The sequence below is a fragment of the Bos taurus genome, chromosome 1 (genome assembly GCF_002263795.3).
Source record: "Bos taurus isolate L1 Dominette 01449 registration number 42190680 breed Hereford chromosome 1, ARS-UCD2.0, whole genome shotgun sequence".
Taxonomy (NCBI): domain Eukaryota; kingdom Metazoa; phylum Chordata; class Mammalia; order Artiodactyla; family Bovidae; genus Bos; species Bos taurus.
In genome coordinates, this window is record NC_037328.1 from 46076611 (window position 1) to 46102436 (window position 25826).

Below are 25826 nucleotides of genomic sequence, written 5' to 3' on the forward strand. Positions count from 1 at the left end.
ATCTGCCTACAATGCGGGAGACCCAGGTTCAATCCCTGGGTTGGGAAGATCCCCTGGAGAAGGAAATGGCAACCCACTCCAGTACTCTTGCCTAAAAAATTCCATGGACAGAGGAGCCTGGTGGGCTAAGTACCATGGGGTCACAAAGAGTCGGACACGACTGAGTGACTTCACACTCACTCACTCAATACTTATTAAATACACCTCTAGGTCTAAAGTTCTGTTAACTATTCAAGAACAACTACTTAAATATTTGATACTGTATAAAAGCTTCTATCCCAACATGCTTTAACTAAATTTTAAATAAGACGTATCGATTTTGACTAAACAAAATCCTCTATAGCAGAGTTGAACACTTTGAACTTATTCAGAAATGTCAATAAAGGGGGCAGCACCTCTCCTACCCTACCCCGCACCGCCCGCCCCCGCCCATTGCTAAACTTTTAGCAGTAAGTCCTCAAATTCGGTCTGCATAGAGTAGAGACCTTATAGTCATTCCGATGATAAAAGTGTCAAATTTCTAAAACATCTAGAAAAGAGAGCGAAATGATCATTTAATAATAGTTTGCTTCTCTGCCAAATTAGGGAGTTGACCAGGTTTCCCAAACTCATTGCTGCTTAGATTCTAACCTGGGTTTCGCATCATTAATTTCAGGCAGCCAATTGGGCCGTTTGGGTGCCGTGCATCCTGGGAGCTGTAGTTTCAAGCTCGCTCCTCCCGACCACTAGCTCCACCGAGCAGTCGGAGGACGGTTGCCTGGTATTAACAGCAAGCGGGAAGTATGGCGGCGGCGTGTGCCGCCGCGGCTTTGCCTCCTGGAGAAGGTAAGGCGATCCCCACCCTTGGGTGCCAAGGTTTACTCCATAGAACTGAATTAAATAGTTGCGAGGTGGAGAGAAGAAGACTAGGTTTAATGGGTGCCGTTCTGGACCAGTTCTTTTGATGCAGAGTTGTGGGCTTCGCGGAGGCGCGCTGCCCTCTGGGAGTTGTAGTCCCTTGGGCGCTGCCTCGCTCTGCGGCGTCGCGGCGAGGTCCAAGCAAGGGACTACAAGCCCCCGAAGACCTTAGCGCTACCCGGCGCCGCGGATCCCGCGCTCTTAAGGATACCTGGTCTGCGGGTTTCTGGCTCCGGTGACCGTTCTTGGATGTCTACGTTGAGTTCTGGGTACCCAGGTGAAAACTACAGGATCTCCCTCTTTCTCTCAGTTCCTAGAACATTCAAGAAACTTATCTAACACAGTTCCCTAGATTGACGTTGGGCCCTTTCTTGGAAGTGTCCCAGTGGCCAAGATAAAATCTGAGGATTATTCAGAGCCCACAGTTCACCACCCCTTGTTATGCAGACGGTATTCTGGGATCTCGTTTGGTCGCTGCCAAGCGGAGCGCGGGGCGTGGGTGCTTCCGTGGGTGCTGTGGGAGCGGAGCTCCTTTGTTTTGGTTACAGCTCGGAAGCTCTGGGTCACAGGCAGGGCGGAGGGTCGAGGCCCTTTTCCACCACTTAGTTCTGGCTCATTATGTGAGAGAGAGGGTCGAAGAGGTGTTTCGATCCCTTTGAATTGTGTGCAGAGGCTCCGCATTTTCCTGGGTCGGTATATAGCTTTCATCAAACTCTTAAATCCAATAACCACCTGTCCTCCCAAATGCTAGAAGCCATTCGACAATGGAAAAACGTTGATATCCTTCAGGAGAGCTATCTTGCATAATTATTTCCCGCAGTTATCTTAATCTGGGTAGAAATTTGAAATTGTCAGTTTCTCTAGCCCCTCCCCCCTCAGATATCTACTACTCTTAAACTCCACCTCCCCAGCCCACCGCGGCTATGAATGTACTGATAATAATAGCAGTTAACATTTATAGAGCACTTTTTATATGAGCCAGATAATGTTCTGAGTGTCTTTTTTTAAAAAACATTATCTCATTTTCTCTGTAACAACATTATAAGGCAGGTATTATTATAAGTATTCCTATCTTAGTAGAAAAGTGAGCCTCAAAGAGATCAATAACTTGCCCAATAAACCACCGTGTTTAGTGGAGCCAGAATTTGAACATCTTTTAAGTATACCAAATCATATTATTGAATGCTGTGTGCCAGGAATGGGATTAAGTGCTGTTCATACGGTTTCGATTTTCATCTCCATATAAATGTAATGAAGTAGGTATATTATTCCCATCTTGTAGATAAGTCAACATAACTAATACTTTGATTTTCAAAATAGTTTGGGCACGTTATGGTATACTGGTAGTTAGATTGTAAGCAGGTTGATCTCTATCAAAAGATTAGTTACATCTAAAAAAATACTGTCATTACTTAGGCATAAAATATGGAATAATAGTTCACATTTAAATGTGAAGAATTCCAGAGTATTTAATATCACAGAAACTTGAGTTGTTGTTCTTCAGTCACTCAGTCATGTCCCTCTCTTTGTGACCCCATGGACTGCAGCGTGCCAGGCTTCCCTGTCCTTCACCATTTCCCAGAGCTTGCTCAAACTCATGTCCATTGAGTAGATGATAGCATCCAACCATCTCCTCCTCTGTCCTCCCCTTCACCTGCCTTCAGACTTTCGCAGCATCAGGGTCTTTTCCAAGAGTCAGTTCTTCTCATCAAGTGGCCAAAGTATTGGAGTTTCAGCTTCAGCATCAGTCCTTCCAATGAATATTCAGGACTGATCTCCTTTAGAATGGACTGGTTGGATCTCCTTGCAGTCCAAGGGACTCTCAAGAGTCTTCTCCAATACCACAGTTCAAAAGCATCAATTCTTTGGCACTCAGCCTTCTTTATGGTCCAACTCTCACATCCATATGTGAATATTGAAATCTAGATATAATGTGATACTTCTAAGGGAAAGTGAATAATTTCATTCTGTAGTCACTTAAAAATCGATTGCTTTAGTTTTAAACTCTTGATATTTATTTTACTTTAGTGTTTTCTAACTCTAAATGTATAAGATTTTATGAATATAATTTTATCCCTGTGCTCAGCTTTGTATTTGTGTTTTCTAACAATTTCCCTTCTCTTTTCAAGGATCAGTGGTCAATTGGTCAGGGCAAGGGCTACAGAAATTAAGCCCAAACTTACCCTGTGAAGCTGATATTCATACTTTGATTCTGGATAAAAATCAGATTATTAAATTGGAAAATCTTGAGAAATGCAAACGATTAGTACAGGTAGGTATTGCTATGTAGGGGAAATAGTTATATAAGACCAGTTTGTTATTATACAAAATAAAGCAGTAAGATAACAAATGTAACTCTGTAAACCTAGAAAGTAGTAGGTATTACCTTAAATTAAAAAGAATTAATAGCTAAAATAAATTTTAAAATAGAATAGTAAAAAATTTAAAAATTAATTTTCGCATGATGACTATTAAGTGATAATTTTAAAATTTCTCCTGAAAATTAACACTTTTTGTTAATTTTAAAGTCACTTTAAAGTAGACTATACAAAGAGCATTTGTTAAAACAGAAAACATTTTATGTTGGCTAAATAACATAACATTTTATGTTACCTCATGGTGGAGGTAAAGAGTTGATTCATTCGTTCATTCAACATTTATTGGACCGTTCTTATGTGTCTGACATTGTTCTAGATTTTGATGGAGACAAAGTAAGGACTCCATTATTGTGGAGTTCACATTCTCAAGTAGTTGCTGTGTTGAAAATATTTTCTTTTAGTACTTGGAGGAGGTGTGGGATTGTTCAACTTTATCTCTATTTTCTGTTGCTTAGGAGTGACTGCAATAATAAATAGTTACACTGCAGAATATTTAGACAATATATGTGAAAAGTATAAACTTAGTTTATATATTTGGGAATGTTTGACCATATAAACAAATCTTTTTAACCACCCTAATGTGAAAGTAATATTTATATTTTAGCCTAAGAATAATGATATGTTTTCTTTCCTCAGTTGTCAGTGGCTAATAATAGGCTGGTGCGGATGATGGGTGTAGCCAAACTGACCCAACTCAGGGTGTTAAATTTGCCTCATAATAGCATTGGCTATGTGGAAGGCCTAAAGGAACTAGTTCATTTGGAATGGCTGAATTTGGCAGGAAATAATCTCAAGGTGAATTCTTTCTTTCTTTTTTTTTTTAGTAGTGTTTTTTAACTTTACAAAAGTATTTGCTATGAAAAAGGAATTTAAGCAGTAGAGAATTAAGTAGAATAAAAAATGAAAGTATCCACTCCCATTCCCCAGAGATAATTTCAGTTACCATAAACTCAAAAAAAAAAAATTTTGAAAATTCATGCAGAATTAAGCTCTTAATTCATGCAGAATTAAGCATGTTTAATGGTACAGTGGAGAATATACTGTTTTAAAAGTCAGGAGCTCTCAATTCTGGTCCTGCTTCCACCACTTAGTAACTCTATCATTTTGGGTAAGTTAATCAGTATTTCTGTGTCTTTTTTTTTTTTTTTTCATTGTATTTTTTGTTTTCTGTGTCTTATTTTTTGATATTGTAGACAAGGGAACTGTATTAAATGAAGAGAACTGACTTATCAAGCATGTAAGGTTTGCTCTTCTAACCACCTTAACTGTTTTAAGTCATTCAGTCTCATGACAGCCTATAAAGCAGGTACAATCTTTATGTGTATTATATAGATGAAGAAACTGAAGTACTGAGAAGTTAAGTAACTTGCCTAAGCTCACATAGTCAAGAAGTTGCTGAGCCAGGATTTGAATCCAGGCAGTTTAGCTCCAATGTTAACTTGTAAACTCTATGCTATATCAACTGTCATGTGTCATCATTGTCCTTCAAGCTGTAAGTATCTGGCATGATATGATCCTCTGATTTAGAGGGATAATGAAGGTAGAAACTTGCTATATAACAATATGCCAAATTCTGTTGGCACTGCCTTGTCTTTCTCTTGCGAAGCACTGTTCCTCTGCTTCTGACAATAAGAAAGAGGGAAGAGGGTCAGCTACAAGAAAGTAGGGAAGACTTGAATTTTTTGATATTGTGTGCATGAAATACATTTCCTTTTCTTGTAATAGGCCATGGAACAAATCAACACCTGCACCTCTCTACAACATCTCGATTTATCAGACAATAACATACCCCAGATAGGTGATCTATCTAAATTGGTATCACTGAAGGTAAGTGTGTTTTCTATGTCATTTCTGAAATTTTATACTAAAATACCACGAGAAAGTGACCTAATTGATCCATATATATATAGGTCTGCAAGAATAAATTGTGTTCATTATGATAAAAATTCTATTAAGTTCAGTTCAATTCAGTCGCTCAGTCATGTCGGACTCTTTGCAACCCCATGAATCACAGCACGTCAGGCCTCCCTGTCCATCACCAACTCCCGGAGTTCACTCAAACTCATGTCCATCGAGTTGGTAATGCCATCCAGCCATCTCATCCTCTGTCATCCCCTTCTCCTCCTGCCCCCAATCCCTCCCAGCATCAGAGTCTTTTCCAATGAGTCAGCTCTTGCATGAGGTGGCCAAAGTACTGGAGTTCCAGCTTTAGCATCAGTCCCTCCAAAGAACACCCAGGGCTGATCTCCTTTAGAGTGGACTGGTTGGCTCTCCTTACTATACCAGAAATTAAGTATGAAACTTTTTGTTGTTAATTTCTATTACTGATTTACTTTAACTGAAACTGGTCATTGTAGTTAAAGTTAATGCTTATTTACTGTTCAACAAACATGATGAAATTCCCTTCATGCCTAATCCGTCAACATTAGCAACTTTAGTTGTGTAGCATCAATAGTGCATAATGTGTTGGTGGGGTTAAGAATAATCATTCCTGTTTGACACTGAAGATTGCTATTTCCTTTTAGTGGTAGATATTATTAAATTATCAAAATTAACCTCACTTTAGAAAGTCTGTGGCCTATAGCACTTTTTATGGAGGGGAATGCAATAAAATAAATATGTAACAGTTGGAATCAACAGCTTCATAAAACATGAGTAGGCTTTTTCCATATTTTAACTCCGTTGGATATCATTAGCATAGATGAATTCATTAAGCCTCAGAAATAGTATTATTAGCTCAACTTTTGCCATTTTTTTAGCAGAAATCATTTTTAGCAACAATTACTTTAAACAATTTGATGTAGTCAGATACTGAGATAATTCAAATGAACTAAAGATGATTGCAAGTTTTTTTTTTTCTTTCTAGAGTGGAGGCATAATTACTTTTTCAGAATCCTGGTGTTGAGAGTCTTCAGTTTATTTTTCATTGTTGCTGTCTTAATTTGAATTTGAGTCAGGTTTATCAAGTTCATTCTACCTTCCTCAGGTTTTAAGTTACCAAGAGAATATAGTTGCAAATCGTAGTTTGTGGATTCTCTCTCTCTTTTGGAAAATTTGCTTTCTACCTGATTGTTTCTCTTTTTTGTTGTTGTTGTTGTTTGGGTGGCACGCAGGATATCTTATTTCCCTAACCAGGGATGGAACCCATACCCTCTGCAGTGGAAGCTCAGAGTCCTAACCACAGGTCCACCAGGGAATTCCCTGTAGCTTTGTTTCAATGAATGTTTTCTTTCACTTTTCTCACCCTCTATTTTGATGTTTTAAAAGGAAATGAACAAGTATGTTGAAAGGTGCTCAAGTTTAAATAACTTGCAACATGCCTTTTGCTAAACTAAGCATATGTTCTTTGGCAAGTCTTTAAACTTTCTTGAGCTTAGAATATGGATGTGAAAAAAGAGTTGGACCAAATGACCACCTAGGACCCTTCTAGCATTAACAGTCTTTGATTTATGTGTGATGAGAGGTTATATTAAAATAGATCACTTCCTTTTGTATACCTTATTTTGGTTTTATTAAAATAGACCAGTTTGTCGATTTCCATTTGTAATTCATTGCATTTTTACTTTCAAGACCCTGCTGTTACATGGAAATATCATCACCTCTCTTAGAATGGCACCTGCTTATCTACCCAGATGTCTTGCTATACTTTCTTTGGCGGAAAATGAAATCCGGGACTTAAATGAGGTAAAATTTGAGGGTATCTTATGGGATCATGGGAGCTGGAAACTCAGGAGAGATGCAGGAAAAGGTGGTGAGCTTGCTTTAGATGAGCATCTTGGAAGAAACTGCTATCAGGGTGAAACACTTGGCTCCAAAAGACTATTATTTTTCTTTCCACTTTTATTTAATGTCAGTAGGTTATTAAGGCTTAATTTCATTTGTAATGCTGCATTCTTTACTCCATTGAGAAGTGATCATTGGTGGAGGGACATCTACATTAAAGGGGTTAATAAGGCATACTCTGTACCTTTTTCTGGCTTCTATTAATGTTTTCAAAATAGGGTTCTCTTTGCTAGGAAGCAGTACTTTCTAAAGGACTTTGTGCAGCAAGAACAGATGGCCATATTGTTGGAATTTTTGGAATCAGTGGATAATATAAGAGTGTTACTTGTCACTTTTCAAAACAAGAGGGAAATTGTTGCATTCTCAAACTTCCAGAGATGTGTAATCAGCGGAAGCCCTGTGCTTGCCACTGAGTAGTCCATTTCATTCAACAAAGATGTCCTTTGTTCCAGGTCTCTTTTCTGGCATCCTTAACTGAACTGGAACAGTTGTCAATCATGAACAATCCATGTGTGATGGCAACACCTTCCATCCCAGGGTTCGACTATCGGCCATACATCGTCAGCTGGTGCCTAAGCCTCCGAGTCCTAGATGGATACATGATTTCTCAGAAGGAAAGGTGAACGTAACCCCTTTAACGTCACATTTATCATGGAAATTAACTGACAAGCTCATTTCTAGCTTACTACAAATTAAGAAGCTGAATATTGCTTGAAATATGAATTTAGAAATTAGTCATTAGTACAGTTATATAGTAGGCTTCCCTGTTGACTCAGACGGTAAAGCATCTGCCTGCAGCGTGGGAGACCCGGGTTAGTAGACACTGTGCTGTTCATTTAGGATTTTCTATCTTTTCTAAAAAAGAATAATAAATAAGTATCAGTCTTAGAGGTTGGGGGTAGTGAGTTTAATTTCATGCCCAACATACAACAAATTGAATTCTAAAGATTCTTTTGTTATTCAGTTGTTTGGGGCTTGGAGCATTTTTGTATAGAGACCATGTTATGGGTGCTGTGTGGGATTTTAGATCAGTCCCACAAAAACTTGCATCCATCATATTGTAAAGGCAATATTAACAACACCTTTGGACCCAACTACTCTTTATGAAAGTGACTGTGGGAAAATGCATGCAGAGTTCCAATTTGGAGCTGGTAGCAGTCATACTGACTGATCATCACCTTCTAGCTATGAAGCAGTGGAAGTGGGAATCCCCTTTCTCTAGATCATTGATGATTTCTTCAGCTCAGAACTAGGACCCCTGCATGATGGGGTCTTCTGGAAGCTGGCACATGATCAGTGGGATCAGAACTATAGGGGAGGTAAGGATCAAGGTTGTAGACAAGAAGGGGTGGAGTTAGAGAGGATAGTGAGAATTGAGATGACTTTATCCTCATCACTGCCTCCTTCCACCTCCTCTTTTCACTGCATACATATGTGCATTCATGGGCTCAACTCACATCATGTTCTTCCTCACCGTTTTTGTCCTTCTGTTGCAGAGACTGATGGTCACTTGGGGTGGCAGGGGGGAGGTTTCCAGTGGAAGGAGGAGTGGTAGATACTGACAGGGTTTTCCTTGTCTTTCTCCCTTCTGTTTTCATCTCGTGAACAGGGTGGGGGCAGTGAGGAATGGCAGCCAGGAGCTACACAGTGGTGGTGCTGGGGAAGGCTGATGTATGTCAGCTCTAGTTTGCCTGCAGACAAGTGTGGCTTTTCTTTTTTCCTGCAGTGAGTGCTGCTTTGTACTCAAACACCTTGTTGGTGTTTCAAACTTGGTTAATTCTAAAGCTGGAATATGGATTTACTTGGATTTTCTTTTAAGAGAAAGACATTACCAGATTTTTCTAGGGGAGTAGGACTGATAACATTTTCACATGTGGAAGGTATCATGGTGAGATGGGCCGAGAGAGGAGGACTGGTATCATTTTCATATGTGGGAAGTACCATGGTGAGATGGGCCGAGATAAGGGTTTGGCATAAAAAGAGACCTGGGAGGAGAAATGAGACCTGGTCAGGAGAGACAAGAGAAAGCTTCACATCTTTCCCTACCACCCATTAGCTGTGTGGCCTGGGCAAGTTCCTTAACTTCTTTGATCTTTAGTTTTCTCATCTGTAAAATCTGGTACCTAACTTTGAAGTATGCTCTGAGGATTAAAGATTGAGGATTAAGAATAATGGGTATAGCATACTGATCATGTGGTAGGGGCTTAATAAATAATAATTGGCATTATTACTTAGGAATGTGTGTGTGTTCAGTCGCTCAGTCATGTCCAGCTCTGAATCTTTGGACTGTAGCCTGTCAGGCTCCTCTGTCCATGGGATTTTCCAGGTAGTAATACTGGAGTGGATTCCTATTTCCGCCTCCAAGTGATGTTCCTAACCCAGGGATCGAACCCACATCTCTTGCATTGCAGGTGGATGCTTTGCTACTGAGCCATTGGGGAAGCCCATTACTTAGGGATAAGGACTAGGAATTGAAGAGGTTTTTGTTTGTTTGTTTTTGGCTGCACCACTCAACTTATGGAATCTTAGTTTCCCAACTAGGGATTGAACCTGGACCCTCAGCAGTGAGAGCTTGGAGTCCTAACCAATGAAATGCCAGGCAATGCCTCACAAGCTATGTCTCTATACTGTGGAAATGGTTTTAATCAAAGTGACTTAAAGGTGAATTTGCATCTTTTTAAAAAACTTTCTCCCTAAAGTTTTGCAAATATCTAATTTCAGAGACTTCAGGAGGTTGGGAAGAGTAGACTTTTTTTGAGGGGGTAGCTTCTGTCTCTGATTCTCTCTCTGTGGGGTTCAGTTCAGTTCAGTTCAGTCACTTAGTAGTGTCCAACTCTTTGTGACCCCATGGACTGCAGCACGCCAGGCTTCCCTGTCTATCACCAACTCCCGGAGCTTATTCAAACTCATGTCCATTGGGTCAGTGATACCATCCAACCATCTCATCCTCTGTCATACCTTCTGCCTGCTTTCAGTCTTTCTCAGCATCAGGATCTTTTCACATAAGTCAATTCTTCCCATCAGGTGGCCAAAGTATTGGAGCTTCACCTTCAGCATCTGTCCTTCCAATAAATATTCAGAACTGATTTTCTTTAGGATTGACTGGTTTGTTCTCCTTGCTGTCCAAGAGACTCCCAAGAGTCTTCTCCAACACCAGAATTCAAAAGCATCAATTCTTTGGCACTCAGCTTTCTTAATACTCTCTCATACTTATACTTTTATACTTATATTCATCCAGCCCAGCGTTTATCATGATGTACTCTGCATATAAGTTAAATAAGCAGGGTGACAATATACAGCCTTGACATACTCCTTTCCCTATTTGGAACCAGTCTGTTGTTCCATGTCCAGTTCTAACTGTTGCTTCCTGACCTGCATACAGATTTCTCAGGAGGCAGGTCAGGTGGTCTGGTATTCCCGTCTCTTTAAGAATTTTCCAGTTTGTTGTGATAGCATATAATTTAGAAATAGTTTAAATAGTTTAAACTCTCACATCCATACATGACTACTGGAAAAGCCATAGCCTTGACTAGATGGACCTTTATTGGCAAAGTAATGTATCTTTTTAATATGCTGTCTAGGTTGGTCATAACTTTTCTTCCAAGGAGCAAACGTCTTTTAATTTCATGGCTGCAGTCACCATCTGCAGTGATTTTGGAACCCCAAAAAATAAAGCCTCTCACTGTTTCCATTGCTTCCCCATCTATTTCCCATGAAGTGATGGGACCAGATGCCATGATCTTAGTTTTCTGAATATTGAGTTTTAAGCCAACTTTTTCACTCTCCTCTTTCACTTTCATCAAGAGGCTCTTTAGTTCCTCTTCACTTTCTGCCGTGAAGTTGGTGTCATCTGCCTGTCTGAGGTTATTGATATTTCTCCTGGCAATCTTGATTCCAGCTTGTGCTTCATCCAGCCCAGCGTTTCTCATGATGTACTCTGCATATAAGTTAAATAAGCAGGGTGACAATATACAACCTTGACGTACTCCTTTTCCTATTTGGAACCAGTCTGTTGTTCCATGTCCAGTTCTAACTGTTGCTTCCTGACCTGCATATAGATTTCTCAGGAGGCATGTCAGGTGGTCTGGTATTCCCGTCTCTTTAAGAATTTTCCAGTTTGTTGTGATAGCATATAATTTAGAAATAGTTTAAATGTAATACTTTAGAATATCTATATAATCAACCATTGAAAAGAAGACTAAATGTAACCAGCATTGCGGAGTTCCTTGTCCCACTCATCATAACTCCCCTCCCCACTATACTGACTTTTTGATAATTTAGAAAGATTATTTTTTTTCCTTGTTGTTATGGAGCTCCCACCAGAGTAGCAAAAATTAGAAGTATGAGCAATATGTTTAGTTTTGATGGCTATGTAGAGCACTCTCATTAACTGTTCTAGGAGTATAAATCATGCAGTCACTTTGAAAAACTAACAGTATTTACTGAATTTAAACATATAAATACCCTATGACTCAACAGTTTGACTCTGCTATATACCCTAGAGAAACAGGAGCTTATGTATGCCAGAAAAAATGCGTAAGCATGTTCATAGCAGCCTTATTCATAATCACTCCAAACATAATCACTCCAGCCTTATTCATAATCACTCCAATTTGGGAGGTATGTGGGACGTTTGGGAAATGTCAGTCTGTAAAGAAATAACTACAAAACTGTTATCACATCTCAAAAAATTTAACAAGAATTCCTTAATAACACCAAATATTAAGTGCTTACGTTTAGTCCTCATAAATGCTGTTTTTAAATAGAATTTTGGAAACTGGTTCCAAATAAGGCCATACATTGTAATTGCCTGATGTATTTAAAATATATCTTTCTTGCTCACTTTTTCAGTATCTTAAAAGTTTACTGTTTATTGCATGCTGCATGGGTTGGCTGTGCTGATTTGGTCATTCTCACTTGGGATCTTGTGATGTGATCACAGTCAGGGCTGGAGTCATTTGAAAGGTCAGCTTGGCTAGAGGTCCAAGATGATGCTTTCAGATCTCTCTATGGGCCCCCTGTCTCTTCGCTTTGCTTTCTCTTCTCTTTTTGGTTATTGAAGAAATCAGATTATTTGTCCTACAGAGTTTCCTACTGTATTTATTTTGCCAATTGCTGCATCCCCATGTGCTTTGACATATTTTCCCCTTTTGTGTTTTCTGTAAATGGGTAGTTGGAGGTGGAGGTTTGATCAGATTTTTGTGGGTCAAGGACAGCTTTTTGGGTCCTGTTGAGAAGCACATGGTATCTGGTTGTCTCTTATGAGAGGCTATTAATGATCAATGCCTAAATCATTAATTCATTGAGAGTTGCAAAATGGTGAAATTTTAATTCTATAATTCATTTTTAAATAAGCTGGAATACTTCTGTGAAGTAACTATTTGGTTACTCATTGGTATAGTTTGTATAGGAAAGATGGAATTAATAATATTTAATTCTCCCCCTTTATCAGGTTTTAAAAATAATGAGATGGTAGCTCACTAGCATCCTTCAACTGTGACCAGTTGGCTTTAAAAAAACTATCATTATGAGCTAATGGATTTAAACACAATTTATGTATTTAGGTAGTTCAGTTTGACAGTGAATGGAGAGAATACTTATTGCTTTTTTGAAGGTAATTTTAAAAAATTTGTAACCATTTAGTACAAATCATTGGAAGTGCTGCTAAGCAAAAAAAACAAAAAACGTTTAAACCATTACAAGAGTAAGGAGAGTAAAGCAGAGGATAATTTTTCTTTTTAACTTAAATGTTACTCATGAAAAACATCTAGTGATGCTGGAAAGGCAAATTAAGAAGGAAAATCATTATTGCTGGAAAATGTATCTCGTCTACCCCAGTGCCAGCCTTTCTTTCTGTCCCCCAATTCCAGTTTAAAAGCTGAATGGCTGTATAGTCAAGGCAAGGGGAGAGCGTATCGGCCTGGCCAGCACATCCAGCTTGTCCAGTATCTGGCTACAGTCTGTCCTCTCACTTCTACGCTGGGCCTTCAAACTGCAGAGGATGCCAAGCTAGAGAAGATTCTGAGCAAGCAGAGGTGAGCGCATTTATCTGTAGCGGCTGATGAGACTTTCCTGCAGAGTTAGTAGGATTGGAGAGAGTGCTGAAGCCATGTTTCTGGATCCCTGGGGCCCTGGTCACCGCAGCAGTCTTGCAGAGGAGCCAAACCATGCAGTGCAGTCTGGTTTCCTCCCCAGCAGCTGCATTGCTTGCTAGTCATTTCCTGAGTGGGGAGAGCCTCGCAGCCTGGCAGCCTGGGATTTAAAATAACTTCATTTGTTCTTTTAATGTGGGTGTTTTACATGGGCTTTAAAATACTAACCTTATAGAGACTTCCCTGGTGGTCCAGTGGTTAAGTATCCGCCTGGCAATGCAGGAGACACAGGTTTGATTCCTGGTCTGGGAAGATGGCACATGCTGTGGAGCAGCTAATCCTGTGCACCACAGCTACTGAGCCCGAGCTCTGCAACAAGAGAGGCCACTTGGAGTGAGAAGCCTGTGCACCAGAACGAAGAGTAGCTCCTGCTCACCACAACTAGAGAAAGCCCATGCACAGCAACAAAGACCCAACACAGCCAAAAATAAATAATAAATAAAACTTTTAGAAAAAACTTAAAAAAAAATACTAATGTTATATAGCTAGAAGCATTTTTAGTAGTCACTTCTTTCATCAGAGATCCTGTCTTTGAAGGTTTGTGTGTATGTGTATATTTATGATGGTGTCTGACTATGTGATTTAAAAATAAATTTCTTAACATTTTCTACCCATTAGACTTTGTAATTCAAAGTCATTAAATGTATGTACTTTGAAAATTTGTAAACTTCTCCCTTCTTGACATTGTTACCTGTCGAATTGTTGAAGGAAGCAGAGAAGCTTGCTTTTTTTGATTTGTGTTGAATCACATGAGGTATTCTGATTTTAGATTTCACCAGAGGCAGTTAATGAACCAGAGCCACAATGAAGAGTCGTCTCCTGTTGAATCAAGGGCATCCCTTGTGCCAGAGCATTCCAGCCCCATTCAAGATGGCCAGGTAGTCCCAGAAAGCGGTAAGAAGTTAACTGATCTCCAGTCCCTTTTTGTTTGATCTATTTGGTATCATAAAACAGGAAATAGTACATATTTTCAGAATGTTTTATTTGTTAGCTCAGGTGAACATTTGGATCTTTGATTGTGTGTATATATATATATATATATATATATATGTATATTACACAAATGGCAGCTTCCCTTTTCTCTTAGTGATAAAGAATCCACCTGCCAATGCAGGAGATGTGGGTTCAACCCCTGTGTCAGGAAGATCCCCTAAAGAAGGAAATGGCAACCCACTCCAGTATTCTTCCCTGGAAAATTTCACGGACAGAGGAGCCTGGCAGGCTATACAGTCCATGGGGTCATGTTGCAAAAGAGTCAAACACGACTTAGTGGCTAAACAACAGCAATATACACAGACATATATAACTGTTAATTTTTAGTCTTAATTTTTGAAAACATTCAGAGGACTGCAACCTTTTGACTTGACCTAGTACTTTGATTATTTTTATGATTATTGCAAGAATTAAGTTTCTTAAAAATATTTGGTTTGATATTTTAAGGCATTTTGGAGGAAATTACTGAAATGATTTCATTGCCTTTTACTATATTTGAGGGATTAGATTTCATTAAAGGGATACAACTGAAAAAAAAAATCCCTCCTTAAATATTTACTGTTTCCAGTGATACTCTGTTGATTCTTTTAGAACCCGTCATCCAAGTCAATTCTTGGGTTGGGATAAGCAGTCATGATGACCAATCACATGCTGTTAAGAATAACTTTCCAACCCCTGTACACACTGCAAGATATTCTCGAAATGACCTGCATCTGGAAGACATCCAGACCGATGAGGACAAGTTAAATTGCAGTCTCCTCTCTTCAGAGTCTACTTTTATGCCAGTTGCGTCAGGACTGTCTCCAGTATCACCTACAGTGGAGCTGAGGCTGCAAGGCATTAACTTAAGCCTAGAAGATGATGCTGCTGCAGATGAATCTGTGAAAGGGCCTGAAAACCAGGACTTATCAAACAAGGAAGAGGAAAAGGCTTTGGGGGCTGCAAATGAGAATTCTGTTCAGATGACAAAAAGTGCAGTTGGTACAGAGATAAATGAGAAAGATGGACTGTTACCTTGTCCTGAGCCAACAGTCACCAGTGCTGGCTTGAAGGATCACACCCACAGTCTTACGTCTTTTCCTGAGTCGGTTGGACGCAATGTCTTCCATACGCAGCCAGACAGTGAAGAAGCCAGGTCTCAAACAGCTTCAGAGAAAGTTCCCTGCAGGCTGTTAACCCAGAAATCTGTTCCTTTGGGACAAGATAAAGTTGCCCTCCAGAAACTGAATGAAGCAGCCACCAAGCTTCAGGCCTGTTGGCGGGGCTTTTATGCCAGGAACTACAACCCACAAGCTAGAGATGTGCGCTATGAAATCCGTCTTCGCAGGATGCAAGAACACATTGTCTGCCTAACTGGGGAAATAAGGAGGTGGGTGAGAAGTCCGTTTTAAGGCTTTTACTGTGAAGATGCTGTTTTGTTGGTTTGGGGGTGTCAGATTCTTAACTTTCATTCAGAACACTGAATCAAACGCTTGTGGCTGGGACACTTTGCATACCATGTTGCCACTCTAGGTTTATCTCTGACACCGTACTGAAAGCAGCTTGAGAGCAAGGACTGCGATATGTGCCTCCGTATCTAGTGCTGAAATTGGAATATAGATGCAGCATAGCAGTAAATGTTGAATGAAATGCATGCCTTATGGACATCTATGTACCTAAACACAGAAGATAAGAAAATGTAGAAAAGCTGAATGAGCATAAAAATGAGAAGATGAGGAAGTCTACATAGAACCCAGTAGATGACATAAGAATTAAGGAAAATAGTAGGGACTTAGAAGGGGTTAAAATTTGGGGGCTATGGTGGAAGTTATGTGTTCATTCTATGACTCACAGTTTTCATGACTGTCACCCAGGGAAATTAGGATTTCATAGATTTATTCTGAGTATCAGTACTGCACCTGGCAGTATTTACTGAGATTATCAAGTGGGAGAGGAGGAAGAGTAAGAGAGACTGAGAAGGGACAGCCAGAGTGGGAGGAGAACTGGGAGAGAGTGTGTCCCAGCTCCAGCAGGGCCATGTTTCAAGAGAGAAGAGAGGAGCTGTAATGGGACCGAGAATTGTATACTCGATTCAGCAACTGGTGGTGACTGTGTCTTGAGGGTCCCCAAAACTATCCCCAGGTTTGATTTGCAAAAAGGACTCTTGACTCAAAAAAGCTATTCCTTATGATCATGTTTATTATGGTTTATTAGAGTGAAAGGATATAGATACAGTCATCAAAGGAGAAGACACACAGGGCAAAGTTCAGGAGAGACCAAGTACAGGCTTCTAGTTGTCTTCTTCCAGTGCACTTTTACAGGTGGGGCTCAATTCTTGAAGCAACAATGAGTGAAAACACATGAAGTATTGCCAACCAGGGAGCTTGCTCAAGCCTTGGCATCTGGGGTTTTTATTGGCAGACAGTCACCTAGGTCAGTCCATATGACTGACCTTAACTACTCAGACCTCAGCTCCCACCCAAGGTCAAACCGATAACATTGTAGCCCAGGGCCTCAGGTGAACCAAACTGGTATTCACCATAAAGCACATTGTTAGCATAAAGCAAGGTCTCAGAGGTACAAAGGTGCTCTAATCGGGCAGGATATTCCAAAGGCTTAGATGTTATCTCTCAGAAGCTGGTCAAGGCCAGTCCTGTCTTTCGGATGTTCCAGTTTGAACATTTCAGTCCTGCTAAATTAACCCTTTCCTGCCCAGTGAGCTTCCTAAGAGTAGCTTCAGGGGGTAGTGGGATGAAGTCAGTTTGGAAAGGACAGAATAGTGAAAGAGAGGTGAAGAGTGAGCACAACCAGCTTTGGACGAGTGTTGCTGTGAGGAGGAGAAGGGAGCAGGTGGTTGCCAGAGGAGAATCTGGAATTAAGAAGCTTCTTTTTTAAAGATGGGAGATATAGAGGAGGTTTATGTGTTGGTGGAAATGATTCAATAAGGAAGGAAAAACTGATGGTGCAGAGCAATGAAAGAAGTGCAGGGCGGAAGTTCTTGAGAAGGTGAGAGAAGAGGTTCGGTGCACAAGCAGAGGGAGTGAGGTAGGAGCAGGGGCAGGTAAGGTGGTAGGTATTGATGGTAGGGGATGCGGAAGTCCTGTCTGATGGGTGCTTCTCTTTTTCCAGTAATATACAAGATGTGGTCAGCACTTGGAAATGAGGGGGTGAGGTGTGAGATGAGAGGCTGAAGGAGAGAGGTGTGAAGTATGGAGTATTTATCTTAAAAGTGAACTTACAAAGGGAATGGAGAATTCTTGGAAAGTATGAGGAAAAACTTAAAAGTGCGAAACAACAAGTCAAACTGTGATTTTTATCAGCAACTCTCAGCTGTTGTATTCTGATTTTGGACCCGGTTCAGCCAGGAGTGGGTTTTTCCCAGGTGAATATGGTAGGGGAGAGAGGGAAGGAAGATCAAGGGAGCTGAAGACATTTTGAAGGGAGATGATTATAGTGATAGATCTTGGAATTTAAATGAGGTAAAAGGAAAGACAGGAGAAAGACATCATTTGTATGGTGGTCATAGATGAGGATTGGATGTCCAGGTTGTTGCAGATTGGGGCAAGAACAAGTGAACTGAGAGGTTTGTGTTGGTGCTTGAAATCGTTGTTTTAAATGGTATAGTCAAAATACTTGAGTCTGGAGTGGGGACTGACATGACTTAGCAACTACACTGCCACCACTACCAGAGTGGGACTGAAGATGATTGTTAGAGCATCCATGTGAGTGTCAAGGGCTCCAGAAATGACCAGGGGAACAGGACAGAGAAGAATACTAGTGCTGAGGCTTCAGTGAATGGGGGCCAATAGTGGGAGCTCAGAATTTGAAAAAGAGTTGGAGGAAGTTTAGCAAGATGGCTGGAGTTCTTGCAGGAGGAAAGTTAAGAATCATTTGTAAACAGCAGTGGGAAGCAGTGTTCTGACCCTGATGTATAAGTGAAAAAAATAGCTGCTACTTGAGAGGGCTACAGTGCCCTTGGACGTGCGTCTGATTTGGTCAAGGAAAAGTTCAGCGAAGAAGCTGAGTGTATATATGGGGGTTTGCTGATTATAATTCAGGAGTCCCACATGGTGCAGTAAGAAGGCTTGAGGGGCTGGAGAAAGTAGGTCAGAGTTTCAGAACAAAATGGGGTGACAGTTTGAGAGATTGGACAGCTAAGGGAATCCTAGGTTTGTGATAAGTTTTAAGTATGGAGGGGAGACAGTGAGCCCACAGTGAAACTTTAATGAATGAGGGCAAGTTATGCACAGGGAAGTCTGTTGATGATAGCAAGGAGCATGTCAGGACCTGGAGCAAACAGGGATGTGAAATTTGATGGGATTAATCCTGCTGGTCTCTTTAAAGAGAAGACCAGTTCTCTTCTTCTCTTTGAAGCTATGATCCTGATCCTTTCTGCTGCTCTTGCTCCTTCTGTGTGTTTGGCTGCAAAATTGAGGCCAGATAAAAAAGAGCCATTTAATATTTTATTTTTCAGTACTGGCAATACTTTGTAGAATCAGTATAATCTGAATTGCAGTCACATCTAATTTGGCTTCTATGTTGAGTCATAGTTTAAAACTAAAGTTTCACTTAGATATTCTAAAAATGGAAAGCACTTATTAGATTATTAATCTCTTTCCAATGTATATGTTTATTTGTCATAATAAGAAGTACAATTCAAAGCACCCTTTCTTGTGTCAGTAATGGACTTTGAATTATTGTAGATTAAAAAAAGAAAGAGATGAAGAGCGGATTCAAAAATTTGTTCAAGAAGAGGCTGTCAGATTCCTTTGGAACCAGGTAAGCCCGTTCCTGCTGACTTACCTACTGTGTAAATGAAGAAAAATTCTAGATTTACTGAGATAATCATAGAATAGTTACAGGTAAGGTAGCACCCTTCCTCAAGGTTAAGGATGTGGTTTGTGTTCACTGCCACTAACTCTGAACTAGGACAGTGAATTTTGTTACATTTTATTCTGAACAAAAATATTTTCATAATTTTGACCAGAAAGATAAAGAACTATAGCACTGACCGAAGAAGGATATTGGACAAACTGTCCAATAGATATAAAAGGACCAATTTAAGTTTCAAGTAGCTGTTTTGTTTTATCTTTTAAGACTATTTGAATGAAAGATGACTGAAACTGTGTGTGATGGCTACAATATGTGTGTCCTAAAAAGTCCACATGACTTCCAGGTAGAGAGTTTGAATCCTGAAATAGCATGCTATGGGGACAGTTCAGACATCAGTTTTACTACTATTGTATCCCCACAAATAGTTCTCGGTGATTATTCCTTGGAAGTATTTTTAGAAAAGAATTGGTTATAATAGGATTTTATCTATACTGTTATTTTTGAAAATACATAGTAAAAGGTCTGGAAAGATAAATATCAAAACTACTATCAAGGATTATCTTGAAGGATGGTCTAAGGAAACTAAAAAAATCTCTATATTGCTTTCCTGTTGCAGATGTTACAGTCAAATTCTGAGGTTCTAAGTATACTTTAAAAATGTAAAGGTCCAGGAATCCCCTGGCAGTCCAGTGGTTAGAACTGCACCCTTCCCCTGCAGGCCGCGTGTGTTTGATCCCTAGTCAGGGAACTAAGATCCCACAAGCTGTGTGGCGCGGCCAAAAGAAAGAAAAAGAAGTAAAGGTCATACTATCAAGAACTCCAGGAATTTTTAGGTATTTTAGAGTTGTGTATACTTCATTGTTAGGTTTTTTCCCCTCTCTTTTTAAAATAATTAATTTTTGGTTGCGCTGGGTCTTCACTGCTGCAAGAGGGCTTTCTGTGGTTACAGGAAATGGGGGCTGCTCTTCACTGTGGTGCTCAGGCTTCTCGTTGAGGCAGCTTCTCTTGCAGAGCACAGGCTCTAGGCACACCAGTTTCAGTAGTTGTGGCACATGGCCTCTGCGGTGTGTAGAATCTTCCCAGACCAAGGATTGAACCTGTGTTGCCTGCATGGGCCGGGGGATTCTTATCCACTGTACCACCAGGGGAAATCCTACATTGTTAGTTTTTAAAAACTCTTATCTGAAATGGGTATCTAGCATGAGACTTCCATTTTAGAGAATCTACTCATATTAATAGGTTCTATTGTGTCTTGTTAAATAGACTTCAGTGTATTGAGAACCTTATTGACCCCTTAGTGAGCTGTATGTGCGTTATTGTGCTTCTGATTATCTTTATAGTAGAAGCAAATGAATTGCTTTGACCCATCCCTGCTTTCCTGCTTTCCAACAACGTGAACCACTTTTGCCAACCAGGTCTAAGCTGGGGGGCTGTGGAAAGGATCAGGGGAGTCAGGACATTTCTAACTCCAGTTTTGCCATCCGCCATTTACTGACTTCCTGAGTGTAGGGGAAAAAAAACCTCAAAGGACAGTTGTAAAATGGGCATGATTTATATTTTGTAGTGAAACTATATCCTTTGGTTTGCAGGTAAGGTCTCTACAAGCTTGGCAACAGACTGTGGACCAGCATCTAAGTTCCTGCCATATTGATGTTCCCCCTATATCAAGTACTCTGGTGCCATCTAAACCTCCATTATTCACCCAAAGTCAGCAGCCATCTTCTGATCAAAATTCTGATTGGTTCATTGCTCCTGATGAAGCTCCTCAAGAGAAATCCTTACCAGAATTTCCAGACTCTGGTTTTCATTCCTCCTTAACCGAACAAGTTCACAGTTTACAGGATTCTTTGGATTTTGAAAAAAGTTCCACAGAAGGTAGTGAAAGTTCCACAATGGGGAATTCCATTGACACTGTCAAGTATGGCAAAGAGTCAGACGTAGGGGATGTTAGTGAAGAACATGGTGAATGGGGTAAGGAAGGCTCAAACAATGAGCAGGATAATAGTCTGCTTGAACAGTATCTAACTTCAGTTCAGCAGCTAGATGATGCTGATGAGAGGAGACACTTTGATGAAGGGATGGGAGATAGTAAGCTTCACCTACCTCGTTCCCCTGAAAGGTTAGACGTCTTATCTGATAGCGCTTCTATAGATGTTGCTCAAGGTGTATCTCCTGCTTTGCAATATGAAGTCAGCCAGACACCAGAGAATTGTGAATTAAATGCAGAAGTACAAGGGCAGCAGTCAGAACGTGATTCTACATTTCAGGTATTGCATGTTGGTATTATTGTTTAGCGTGTCTGGTTGCTTGAAAAGCAGAAGTCTATTTAATTTAAGAATATTTTCAGTTGGCTTTTTTTGGGGAGAAGAAGAATATTTCTCCCAATTTTGTTACTATTTTTTTTCCCCCATAATCTAGGTACTGAGCTAAATCTTCCTTTTTGTTTTGTTAGTTTTTTATTCAGCTATAATGTATCAAACAATATTTATATTGAAAGCCACATGCACTTTATTAACAACTAAATTGCATCAACAGTATTCCTATGTTTTGATGTATTCATTTCCTTTCAGAAATAAACTAGAATACCTTAAAGGAGATAGGGATTTTACCTTAAAGATACAAATAAGAGAATTTTGATTCTTCTGTATGTGAGAAAGTTAATTATATAGTGAGGAATGCAATTTGCTACAGTAAATATAAATGACAGATAGGAGGATTGTGAACTATTGAAATTTGCCAGCTTCTTTGGAGTAAGAACGTGTGTTTTTAAGCCTTTTTCCTCCCTATGAATCCACAAAAGACTTCTTGTAAGCATAAGAAGAAAAGGTAAGATGATAGGATTTTTCAGTGGGGATAATTAAATTGTTTCATGGAAAACTTGAATGTTATGTATCAATTTCAACATATGAAGCAAAGTTTTCTGTCCAGAATTAAAGTGAAGCTTGTTTAAAGGGCAACACAAGAATATTTCTGTTAGGTATAGACTCCATTCACTTGAGATAATAACCCAGCAAACATTTATTATCTTTTCATTTAGTGATTTTTCACCCCATAGATAAGTATTCCCTGGTGGCTCAGTTGGTAAAGAATCCATCTGCAATGTGGGAGACCAAGGTTCTATCCCTGGGTTGGGATGATCCCCTGGAGGAGGGCATGGCAACCCACTCCAGTATTCTTGCATGGAGAATCCCCATGGACAGAGGAACCTGGCAGGCCACAGTCCATGAGGTCACAGAGTCAGACACGAGTGAGTGACTAAGCCCATGCACAGATAAGCATTTATGTGCCAATATATTGCCAGAAATTAATGTACACTTTCTTTGTTCCTGCTTTATATTTGCTTATATATTTCCGCAGAGGCCCATGGTCATTTACTTCACTCTTGACCTCATAGAAAAGAACATCTAAAATAATACCAGAGGTAGAATAGGAATGACATTTTTTATAAGGACTATTTTCCATCTAAATCTGAAAAAGTGCCACATTTGGAAGACAACTTAATGGTGGTAAAGAAAAAATAAACCTCATTTATTTCTTTACTCATTAAAAAGAGTATATATCTGTAACTCCAGGAAGAAATGATAATATTGTATTCGAATGTTAATAAATGCATTCGCAAACCAAGGATAATTTTTGGAAGCTTGAGATTCTAATCTTTGAGAATGTTCTAATATCATTGAACACACATATCTGACTTCCCCCCAGTCTGTGTGTAATGATTTAAAACTATGGCAATAATTAAGTCTTCTCTAAATTTAGGTGCTAAATATGTATTCATTAGTCACTAGGTCCCCTTCTTTGAAGTTACATAAAATAAAAGCTGATCCTTCCAAGAATAAAGTCAGGGATCACATGTTATACTATGTTGAGAGTTAGAAACATTTCTTCACTGTGGGTAAGATGTACTTTTCTTGGTTTTTAAATATATAGCACTCAGGTTGAGAAGACTTGGATTTCATTCTCAGAAATCCAGAATCTCTTGCAAAGGAAAGATTTTCTGTCTCTTATAAACAAACGGCAGTCTTACATTCAGAAGATTTTCCCTAGTGAAGCATGTGTAACATTGATGTGTGTTAAATAAAAATAGAATTTTTAACTTTTTGAATAATGCTGAATATCTTTCCTGAATGATTTTGAATTTCTTAAATCTACCCTATTTTTCTATTTTATAGTTAAGTGCCTCATTTGCTGCCCGTAGTTCGACAAAGGAAAACCAACTTGCACTGCACTAGTACCAAAGTGCTGCTTCATGGTGCATTAATTACTTGTTAATTTCTCATAAAAGCTCCTGAAATGTTGTGGTTCAGTATTACCTAGTAGGTTTCTTCCGATGTCTGCTCCCTGTTCTTTTTTTTTGAGAAAGGGCAAAACACAACTGAATTCATTTGAGTATTAGCATTTACAAGCAACATTTCCTTTTTTTACCTTTGCCTTGATTTTCTATCCCATAAATGGTATTCAGCATACTTTTAATTTGAAATTGGCAGAATATGATAATGACTAATATCCTACTCTTCATTCTATTTAACTTTACTAGTGTTTTGAAGTGCAAGAATGTTAAGTAGCCCCCAACCTTGACTGTACAGATTATCTTGAATGTAAATAGGATGAAAATAATGTATATTAGAATGCAGGAAAACTGTGGCATAGATAATATATTTTAATAGGTTTACAGTGTAATTTAAAATTATTTAACCAAGATATTTGGTTTTAACTCTGTGGGCTCTTCATTGGTCTGGCTGACGAGGGAATGGGCCTCGTATGGTTTGGGAAGTTGAGCTTTACCACAGTATTTGTGTTTTTCTAATAGATGTTTAGTTCAGCTGTGGTATTTTAATTCAACTCTCTTGATTTATGGCCAATTCAGCATATCAATTAGATATTTCTTCAGAAGCACAGAATCATACCATGTGAGAATTTTAAGGACCTTAGAGATTGTCTATTCTAATCTCTTTGTTTTAAAGATAAAACTAAAGCACAGAGAACTTAGATGACTTTTCTGAGGTTATAGCTAGTTTATTGGAGAAGGCAATGACACCCCAGTACTCTTGCCTGGAAACTCCCATGGACAGAGAAGCCTGGTAGGCTGCCGTCTGTGGGGTCGCACAGAGTCGGACACGACTGAAGCGACTTAGCAGCAGCAGCTAGTTTATAGGAAAAGAAACTGTGGAAACTTAAAAGTTACTTTATTCCAGAATTTTATTATACACATTCTATTATTCTTTACTTTTAGTAAGTCAGTAGAAAGTCTGTACTTATTTTTCATTGTCTTTGAAAGCGGAAAACTACTTCTAAAAGAGCTAGAGCTCTGCCACTCAAGGCAGAGTTGCTTGTAGAAAACAACTGATTTGTTCAGAACCCTGAGTGAATTTTCTCCAAGAAATGTGATTTGATTAAAATGAGTTTTAAAGAGTAATACAGTAGAAACTAACATTTAGAAAGAATAATTACATCTTGGAGTCTATTTCATTGATGACAAGAAGTATAACAGATTGCTGAGATATATAAAATTTTCTAGTGAAAAGCTAGTTTGATTATATTTCATCTTCAAGTTCCTCAGAACAACAGATGTTAAAGTTTAACTCTCCTGATAATGCAGAAAGCTTCAATCATGACAGTTGATACATAAATACTGTAGTTTGGTTTTATAAATTCAATTACAAAAGGCCTTATAATATGCATGTTTTTAGGAAAATATTTAACCACACAGTTGTTAGTATATATGGAGAATACTTTATTCTTCAATATAAGGGTGCCATTCTTGAGAGTGGATTTGTCCTTTGTTTTGGATTATTTTAAATATATAAACACCATAATAGTGTATTTTCCTGTTAATCCTTAAGATAGGTCTAGCTCTACTTTTAATAAGTATTTTCAGAAACAACATGGACTTAAGATGTACTGTCTCCCTTTAGTTAGATAGTTTTTTTGGCACCAATTCTTAGACTTGGATTTATAACAATAATATAAAATATAAAAAAATTTTTTCTCTGAAGAATTAAGACATAATAAAAAGGGAAAATATAAAAATGAGTCTGGTCAGTTTCCCACTTGCAAGTGAAAAGTAAAAGACTTGTTTATTTATTTTGCCACATATTTATTGTAATATTTTAACTTTTAAATATATGACCTCCTTATTTATGAAATAAAACAAAAATGGTCTGTAAAGGACATTCTAAGCATTTTTAGTGATATTGTTTTCATTGATCAAACCTATTGTGCCATATTAAATTTAAAAGTCAAGTAAACTGAGTAGTCCTCATAGCCCCGAAAGAAACAGATAATTCATTGTCTTTTAAAAATGAGGTGCTTTTTATTTGTGAATGAGTAGAAATCATACTATAATTTAATTTCTTAATTGATTTTAGTGGATCACAGGAATCAGTCTGTAGAGGCTTTGTTCATTTTCTGATTAAGTTTCTTTGAGTGTTTTGTAACCATTTTACTGTTAATAATACGAGTTTAAAAATAATTTGACTTTTTACTATTTTTAGGTTTCTCTTTTATTGTAGAAATAGTAAATGATTTAAAGTGGTTGTGGATTGTTTTAAGAAGGTTTAATTTATATTGTACTTAATTTGTATTTGAGTCTCTAATTCTAAATAAAAATTTGTATATGTGTTTGAGTGATTCATTTGTTTTTTATAATGAATAGTTGTGTGGTTGTAAGAAGAGGACGACTCGAGATTTTTTTCTTTTGGGCATGTCCAGAAGAAAGGCCATTTGAAGACACAGCAAAAGGGCAGCCATCTGCAAGCCAGAAAGAGAGGTTTCATCAAACACCAAACCTGCTGGCATCCTGATCTTGGAC

At 38.8% G+C, this 25826-nt stretch overlaps 1 protein-coding gene across 2 annotated transcripts; it reads left to right on the forward strand.

Annotated features, from left to right (window-relative positions):
* Positions 1 to 711: 711 nt before the first annotated feature.
* Positions 712 to 25636, forward strand: CEP97 (centrosomal protein 97). Of its 2 annotated transcripts, NM_001192424.1 has the most exons (11): positions 712 to 825; positions 3027 to 3169; positions 3912 to 4070; positions 5001 to 5102; positions 6846 to 6959; positions 7511 to 7677; positions 12929 to 13093; positions 13980 to 14104; positions 14795 to 15572; positions 18886 to 18961; positions 20605 to 22004. In NM_001192424.1, exons 1-11 carry the CDS (start codon positions 783 to 785, stop codon positions 21307 to 21309), a joined length of 2577 nt encoding a protein of 858 aa, NP_001179353.1. In that variant the 5' UTR covers positions 712 to 782; the 3' UTR covers positions 21310 to 22004. The 2 variants fall into 2 exon arrangements, with proteins under 2 accessions (NP_001179353.1, XP_059741994.1); XM_059886011.1 differs by lacking the exons at positions 712 to 825; positions 3027 to 3169; positions 3912 to 4070 and adding an exon at positions 4086 to 4383 and having other exon boundaries at positions 20605 to 25636.
* The last annotated feature ends 190 nt before the right edge of the window (positions 25637 to 25826 follow it).

Bases quoted from the DNA above. Each gene is read 5' to 3' on its own strand.
- CEP97 (NM_001192424.1), top strand. From the start codon at position 783: ATGGCGGCGGCGTGTGCCGCCGCGGCTTTGCCTCCTGGAGAAG. The intron at 5,103-6,845 runs GTAAGTGTGTTT...TTTACTTTCAAG, and splicing joins CTAAATTGGTATCACTGAAG to ACCCTGCTGTTACATGGAAA. The intron at 6,960-7,510 runs GTAAAATTTGAG...CCTTTGTTCCAG, and splicing joins AAATCCGGGACTTAAATGAG to GTCTCTTTTCTGGCATCCTT.